Here is a 9176-nt window from a genome sequence, read left to right as displayed (position 1 = left end):
AGGGCTTGCTTCCCTCACTCTTAACCACACCTTGGGGTCTTTGTTCTACTTTGACGTAACCATCTTTTCCCAGATATCCTCCACATGGCTCACACTCTCATCTTCAAATCCTTATTCAAAAGTCAACTTCTCAGAGAAGGCTTTCTTAACCACCTCATTTAAAATGGAAACTCCATCCCCCAAACTCCTTATTCCCTTTCCCTACTTTCTATTTCTCCATAAATTTGTCACCATGTAACCTTTTATATGATTTCCGTCTATATTTTACTTACTGCATGTCTCTCCCTACTATAATTTTAAACCCACTGGGGGCAGAGATTTTGTCTGTTCTGTTTACTGGTACATTGTAGGCACTCAAGCGATATTTGGTGAATGGATGAATAAATGAATAATTTCCTTTGGCCTGTGTACATTAACAAATTAAACTACTCACTGATGGACTTAGTTCATTTACTCAATCTGCACACATTATTAAAGTTATACTTTTCTTTGGTCATTTTCTACCTGAAGTTAGGGGCTAAGTATCTTCTTTAGGTTCACTTTGGGCCATTCATCCAAAGGCACTGTGACAATTTTCACCTTGTTGTTACCTGGCATGGTTCTGGATTCATTCATTACTACTTATCAGTATTTTTACAAGTTTCTGCCAACAACAATCTTTCCTCTAATGTTCTTGCTGTCATCACCTTTGACCATCTCAGGTAACCCATCACATGGGTCATTTCCTGCTCTCTCCTCCACTACTGCCCTCCTCCAATCAATATTTTAAATAAGGAAACACACTTCCTATTAGAAAATAACCTTTTCTAACCCACGTTTCCTTCATATTATAATACTGCTTAGCTTCTCAGCCAGCCTTCTGGGAAGCCTTGTCTGTATTTAAATTCTCCATTACTTCTATGCTGCATCTGTTTCTTAATATCTACAACATATTTTGGCTTTTATCCCTAAATTCTATCAAACTTTTACCAGAGTTATTCATGATCTGCTGCTACTAAATGCAACAGATACTTTTAATTCTTTATCATGCTACTTGTATTATTTTCCCCCTTGTTTTTCATCCTATTTCATGATCTCATACTCTTAGTTTTCTTCTCATTGGTCACCCATCCTTAATCTAATTTTTTATCCTCCTGGTTATCTCAGCCACTTCTATGGCTTTAATTATCATTAATATATTTGATGATTTCCTATAGTTCTAGGTCATATCTCTTTCCTCAGCTTCAAATAATAACCCAACTGACAACTTACAACTGGATGTCCTACAGGAACTTCCAATTCAATAGGTCCACCACTCACCTCCCTTCTTATGTTCCTTATCGCATTGACTATCTCCACTTCTCACTTAGGTTTATAACCAGAGGCTTGATATCATCCTGAGTCTCACCTCTTTTTCCCTCACTCCTCACTTGGTATTTATCTGATCTGGTTAATAGAGGTGAGAACCGGGTCTCCTGAAATATTCAAGAGTGCCTAACATGAAGTTAACATTCTCTAACTCAACATGTCTTACTACAAGTAGTGATACTTTATTATTTCATTGGTAGATTAGAGACATTGAGGCTCAGATCAGTTCTGACATGGTCAAAGTCACCTGGAAAATAAACTAAGTTAGCCAAGACTAGATTTGAAGACATCTGAATCCCAGTCAGGTAACTTTTCATGATATTAAGCTATGAATATACCAAAAGGTACATGGATTAAATTTTTTCCAGATATAAGCAGAATTTTCTTTCTGCTCGATGTGGGCATTGCTCATCCTGCAGACATAGTCTCAGGTTTCTGACATGCCAGCATGGCACTATACTTATGCAGAATGAATGTGCTGAAGATAAACACTGTATGATACACTCAGTGTTCATGTCAGGTTTTCCTTAGTACCAGGGACATGATTCCGTTCATTGCCTCTCTCAACACTTCTTTCACTTTTTCATTCCTCAAGCTATAAATAAAAGGGTTCAGAAGAGGGGTCACTACGGTAATGAGGACAGTGGCTACCTTGTCAAAATCCAGGGAGTGGCTCTGACTGAGTCTCACATACACAAAGATGTTGCTCCCATAAGCAATGGAAACGATGGTGATGTGGGAAGCACAGGTGGAAAAAGCTTTTGGACGGCCTTGGGCTGAGGGGATGTGCAGGATGGTAGAAATGATGTAGACGTAGGATCCAGTAGTGAATGCCAGGGAACTCAGGATGACAAGGGCAGATAGGAGAAAGTTTACCTTCTCAGTGAGACGAGTATCTATACAGGCCACCTGTAGAAGAGGGGCAATGTCACGGAAAAATGATTAATTTCTTTGCTACAGTAGAGTAGCCTTGTCACTACTATAGTTGGTACCAACACGGGTAGGAAGGCTCCCAACCAACAGCCCAGAATCATCAGGAGGCAAGCCCTGCTGTTCATGATGATGGTGTAGCGCAGTGGGTTACAGATGGCCCCGCAACAGTCAAAGGACATCACTGCCAAGAGGATAAACTCCACGGTTCCCAGAAAGAAGGAGAAATATGTTTGGGTAATGCAGCCAGCAAAGGACATGTTTTTCTTCTCTCCTAGGAGGCAGGCTAGCAACTTTGGGGTAACGACAGTGGTGTACAAAATATCCAGAAAGGACAAATTACTGAGGAAAAAGTACATTGGGGTTTGTAGGTGATTATCAGTCCATATTAGGGAGATGATGATAATGTTTTCCATTGCTGTTAGTGTGTAAGCCAACAAGAGAGCCACAAAGAGGGATATTCGAAGCTCCAGGAGGGCTGGGAAGGCAGTCAGGGTGAACTCAGTCACTGTGAGGCAATTCCCCACGGCCATTGTCATATGTCAACAATAGGTCTCCCTGAAGGAACAAGAAAAAGGAAATCAGCCTGGAAGGTAGTTTTTTGTTGTTGTTGTTGTTTTGTTTTTTGTTTGTTTGTTTTTGGCCATGCTATGTGGCTTGTGGAATCTTAGTTCCCAGACCACATACTGAACCTGGGCCCCTGGCAGTGGAAGCCCGGAGTCCTAACCACTGGACCTCCAGGCAATTCCCTAGAAGGTAGTTTTATAAATATCTGTTGAAAATGTATTGTGGAGAGTGTCTTATATTGGGAAATGACTCGAGGGATATATTCCTTGATCTGAAAGTCATTATGGTGCAAACTTGGGAAAGTCAAAATACTATTTAGACACACATTTTTCTATAAAATTAAGAGATAAGACTGGATCAAAAAAAACCTCTAAGATTTCTCCTCATTAAAATGCAATTTCTGGGACTTCCCTGGTGACACAGTGGTTGGGAATCTGCCTGCCAACACAGGGGACCTGGGTTTGAGCCATGGCCCGGGAAGATCCCACATGCTGCCGAGTGACTAACTCCTTGCTCCACAACTACTGAGCCTGTGCTCTAGAACCCGTGAGCCACAACTACAGAGCCCGCATGCCACAACTACTGAAGCCCGCAAACCTACAGCCTTTGCTCCACAACAAGAGAAGCCACCGCAATGAGAAGCCCGTGCACCACAACGAAGAGTAGCCGCCACTCACCACAACTAGAGAAAGCCTGTGCGCATCAATGAAGACCCAACACAGACAAAAATAAAATAAATAAATAAATAAATTTATTTTAAATAAATAAAATGCAATTTCTGCTCTTTTCAACCTGTCCAGCTTTACTTTCCTAGCTAAATATGTGCTAAAGTACTGACTCATACTTTATCTAGAACGTCTATCATTCTGAAGTTTACAGTCACTGAGAGGGAAACCCTTTTAAATACTTTCTAGCCTTTTCTATAACAAGTTTTCTTTCACTGTGGCGGTTGACATTGGTGACCTGCCATTAGTAAGAGGTAAAGGTTGATTTCTTTTTTCCAATATTTGCTGATCACCAGAGTCTCCCAATTTTTAAAGTCTTTTCCTAGCAGGCAAAGATCTATGGAAATAGACCAGGAATGTCGAAAAGGAACAACGGCTCATGGTTCCTATTAATCACTTTAGATGATACATCAAAAGGAAATCATGAGTATCTTGTTATCAGGTTAGGTCCTGTGTCCAAATCCTACTTCCTGCATGTTCCATGAAGTACGTAATATGTACATTGTATATCTGGCTGATTATTTAAGAGGACATTATACGATGTAATAAAATTCACAAATTACACACAGAAAGGTAAAGTAGAGGTAATTCAGCTTACTTTATTTACTTGATCAGTTGAAATCATAAAACTGTACATCGGGGCTTCCCTGGTGGCGCAGTGGTTGAGAGTCCGCCTGCCGATGCAGGGGACATGGGTTCGTGCCCCGGTCCGGGAAGACCCCACATAGAGCAGAGCGGCTGGGCCCGTGAGCCATGGCCGCTGAGCCTGCGCGTCCGGAGCCTGTGCTCCGCAACGGGAGAGGCCACAACAGTGAGAGGCCCGCGTACCGCAAAAAAAAACAAAACCAAAACTGTACATCAATATCACCCAAGTTGTACTTTCGCCTACTATCTGAGAAATGGTTCTTTTGCATAGATTTCCCCATTTCAGGTTAAAACTACCCATTCTTGAACTCTGACCTCAGTGCTTTCTCTGTCTAGATTTTACTTAGCTCCTTAATAAATAAGTTACAGCTAATCCCCTCATTTCCCTTCTCCCACCTCCTCTCTGACCCCTTCAAGATAAAAAGTTTGCCTTCTTATTTCACTTCTTATTTGAAGTTTTTCCTATTACAAAAACACATTTTTCAGTGCAAAAAATTAGAAAATGCAAATGGAAAAAATTTATAATCTGTAGTTAAACTAGTCAGAGATACAGGACAACAGTTCGGTGTATATATTTCCAGGCTGTTTCAAAGTACTAATTACATACATATGTACCTAGAATAAATTACTAACATATTATTTTGTAACCAGCTTTTTCTTTCTTTTTTATAATAATCATCTTTCCACGTCAATAACTAGAAATCTACACAATCATTTCTTAAAAACAACTTTTCGAGGTATAGTTGATATACAAAGAACTGCACATCTTTAATGTGTACCATTTGATGAGTCTGGACGTATGCAAATACCCAGGAGATCATCATCACAATCACGCTCACAGACACACCTAACACCTCCCAGAGTTTCCTTTACACAATCATTATGAAGGGTCATATAGTTCAGTTCTATGGATGGGACTGTGATGTATTCAGCCAGTTGCTTAGTGTTGGTAATTTAGATGATCAACATTTCTTGCTTATACAGATAATGCTCAAATAAATATTCTTGCACATATGTCTTTGTGCAGCTATCTTACTATTCCTTAGAATACTCTTATTTCCAATAGCATATTTGTTCTCACTATTTCTATCATAATATAAAAATACAAGAAAGGTTTTGCCCTACTAGAGCCTCTAATAATGCAAAATCACTTACAGATTGCTTTCATGGGTTCTTTTTCTGAGGTAATAAATAGCTCCACATCATACCTAAAGCTGGGTAGCTGATGGCTTTCACAAGACTAAGCTGATGTGCTTTTCTTAAAGTCTCCTTTTATGTTCTGAACTTCAATTTTCTTGTCTGAAAAATTAGAATGTTGGATTACACCTTTAAAAGGTCCTTTCATTGTCTTGGAGTCCTGCTACCAGTTACTTTTCCAACATTCTTCCCCACCTCAAATATTCTAACTTCTTTTATTCTAGTGAACAGCCTCCCAGATGATTCTGTAAATGACTCCACAGAAATGGCTGCTCATGACTATGTATACAAATGTAATAGCAGATGAAATCTCATATGAACTTTCTGTGAGAGGCTTTCTGATGCCATTTTTGTGTGTATTTTATATCACTATTTCCACGAGGTCATTCAACTGGCAAATGATATTTCACACGTTAAGATTCAAGTATTAACTAATGTGGGAAGTTAGGAAAACTGAGTTCCAGTCCCAGTTTATATCGCTTTCATCTTCATTATATTAAAGTCTTCAACCGAGTCATAGTTTCTTCATCTGAGAAATGAGGGTAATTATAACATTCAAAATGAGCTGCTGTGAGGTTTAAATTAAATCATGTGTGTGACAATATTTAATAGATTCTTGTTAAAAAAATATGGTTCCATTCAGAAAAGACTGGGATGGACTTAAAGAAGATGAACACTTAGAGCTACTTGTTTCTTATCTGAGTAAATATCAATAAATTATGAAAAGGTTAGTTTGTAACTGAGGGATATTTTTAATGCGTACTTAATCTGAATGCCCCCAGGTTGACATCTGACCCCACTAAGTATACTGACAGATCAGAGAGACTATACACAGAGAAATAAATTTAACAAAAGTGATATATTAGTAAACAAAACATATGTGAAAGTGTATACTTACATCTTGGCAGCTGAACAGATGATTTAAAATTCTCCTAACATGTTTTTAACGTGCAGACACAGTAAGAGGCTCAAACTTTGATTATTCTGTGTGCATGAATTAATTCTAAGCATTGTACATTGAAAAAAAATTTTGGCCATTTCTATTGCTATTTCTAGCTCATAGAAATACCTCTCAAAGATAAAATAAACCTTACTAGGTCACTGAACCATCTCACCCTAATGTGAGTCCTTCTGATCAGTATTCTCGCCACATACCCACCCAGCCATTGCTTGGATGACTCCAGTGATTGGGAAATGACTATCCTGCTTTTGCACTGGCTAAATAAAAAGCTCTTATTTGGAGTGGCAAACTCTGTCTTTGTAACTTCCAAATACACATTCATGCACTTTCCTTAGGGACCAAATACTGACCTTTTCCACCCCAACAGCCGTCAAACACCTCTATGATCTGGAAATCCTCTTTGTCCCACAACATCCCAGTGATTTCAGCACAGCTCAAATTCCAGTCTGTTTCTGCAGACAGAGAATGTGGTAGTTGTGTTAAGTGGCTTGACAACGTTGCAGGACTAAATCAGTCAAAGCTGTATTAGAGTAGATCATCTCGAACTCCACTTAAGAAATTCATCCGAGAAAAAAACATTGATTCTCAATTCTCAAGTATTTTTCCCCATGCAAGGCGGCTATGTTTTGTCTCTTTGGTTAATTAAGTATTTAGTAACTCGGCTATTTTAGATATAGAATTTCATACAATTAACTCATCTAGACGTGTCTGAGGCAGAATCATTCGAGCATCCTCACCAAGGGATGGCCAGTGAAGGGTGCTCAGTACAGTTTTTGGTATTTCATTCCACCTTCATGGTTACTAGAATATTAATCTTTCCATTGGAGCATTACCAAATGGTCTTGAATGCTCTACATCACCAGATTAAAGATGACTTGAATTAAAAAAGAAAAAAGTTATCCCTTTCCATTTCTCTATAAAGCTTCCTTTTTTTTATGATTCTTTCCTCAGTGGATGAACTATATTTTTTGCATAGGCTTATTATTTGCCTTAGAGATTTAGAGGGGAACAGCTCTTGGGAGTATGGGTCAAACGAAGTTAATTAATATTGTTATAAAAGAATGTTGGTTTTGAACTACCTAATCACAATTACAAAGTTTTAGAAGGTGTAATAGACCTGTTAGGGGCTCCTTGGGGGATTTCCTCAGGTATTTTGTTTTATCCTTTTTTTTTTTTTTTTTTTTGCGTTAGGCGGGCCTCTCACTGCTGTGGCCTCTCCCGTTGCAGAGCACAGGCTCCGGACGCGCAGGCTCAGTGGCCATGGCTCACGGGCCCAGCCGCTCCGCGGCATGTGGGATCTTCCCAGACCGGGGCACGAACCCATGTCCCCTGCATCGGCAGGCGGACTCTCAACCACTGCGCCACCAGGGAAGCCCTGCTTTATCCATTTAAAGGAAAAAGAATACTTAAAAAAATCAACAAAGAAGTTAAAAACAGAAAACTTTTCATCCCACTTAAGTTATTGATACAATAGGAAATATTCTCCAACAATGAATATTCTAGAGTTTCAGATAACACGTAGTACCTCTGTCTGTACCAGCACAGATTTAACAAAAAACTTCCAGGTGAAAATATAGCCATAGTAAATTCCATTATGTTTCTCATCCCTGTCCTGTCCTTGTTCAGAAACATAAGCCCTTATACTGAACTCAGCCCAGTTCAATGGTTATTCTATCCTCCTGACTTATCTCTCACAGTCACAAGCTTGCTATAAACTTTAACTTCATTCTCTAATACGTACATATTTTTAAAATAAGAATTAAAAAAAAATTCTCCTCCGAACTAGAAACGCTGTACCTTTCATCTTAACATAAATCTGACTTTTACTTGAGGACGCTGATTCCACTGAGTCTCTTTCAAGTGAGCATGCACCTCCTCCTTTCCCTGTCCCCAAGGGTAAGGGATGCATGGCTGGAGGGACAGGCTCATTCTTATTTGCTGTTGAGGATGGTGTTATTTTGTTCCCAAATTGCACTCTCTTTTGGTTTTGGATAAAAATTCTCCAAGGCTTATATTACACAATCTTGTTCGTTTTCCTTGGTTACGTCATTTAGTGCCCAGCTGAGTTTCAAGAAAGAAGTAAACAACTGCCGTAGAGCATAACATTAAGATAATGACGGGGGAGTTTTTACTGAATTTGAAAACATGAAAATTGCTGGAGATACATTTAATAAAGACTTTTTCAGTGGTTCATGGTCTCCTACTTCATCCTAAGAATTTCAATCACTATGGGAAACTTTATTATCTATATAAATAGAGTTATAAAAGATGCTAAAATTTGAATGTCTTAATCTATCAATGATTATCGCCTGCATTCCTCCATTTTTATAACTGGATTTTGCCATTACACTGAATTACTCAATCTCTGAAATCCCAAACTCCAAGATACCAATCTTGGACTATTATCTCCCAATTCTACAGTTCTTTGTTTCTGTACATTTACTCCATGGCCTCATCCAGCCACCAGCAGATGGATGACCCCATTTTCTCCTTATCAACCTTTCTGCCTAAAATATTAAAAAATATTTTTTTCCGTGTGAAAATATAAAAAATATGTATTTCTACAAGTATATATATTTCTACAAAGAGAGAAAGGAAACGAGATGGAGAGGGAGAAGGAGAGAGAGAGAGTGAGAGAGACAAAGAGACAGGGAGAGAGATACTGAGAATAAGTCGTTGCAGTGGAATGAACACCTCTAAAATGGAGCTGAAATAAAAGCAAGAGCCTCCGGGCATTATTTTAAAATATACCTCAAGTACCACTGGGGAGACATATCATAAGTCCTAAAATTTTGTGCTGTCTT

At 38.9% G+C, this 9176-nt stretch overlaps 1 protein-coding gene across 1 annotated transcript; it reads right to left on the bottom strand.

Annotated features, from left to right (window-relative positions):
• Positions 1 to 1863: 1863 nt before the first annotated feature.
• On the bottom strand, positions 1864 to 2810 carry LOC101328165 (olfactory receptor 6M1-like). The gene is given in 2 exon segments (XM_019941983.1): positions 1864 to 2279; positions 2282 to 2810. Coding segments are annotated over 2 exon segments (945 nt in total).
• Between the last annotated feature and the right edge of the window lie 6366 nt (positions 2811 to 9176).

The sequence above is a fragment of the Tursiops truncatus genome, chromosome 8 (assembly GCF_011762595.2).
Source record: "Tursiops truncatus isolate mTurTru1 chromosome 8, mTurTru1.mat.Y, whole genome shotgun sequence".
In the NCBI taxonomy this organism is placed as follows: domain Eukaryota; kingdom Metazoa; phylum Chordata; class Mammalia; order Artiodactyla; family Delphinidae; genus Tursiops; species Tursiops truncatus.
The sequence above is the reverse complement of the archived record's forward strand: the minus strand, read 5'-3'. Positions and strand labels throughout refer to the sequence as shown.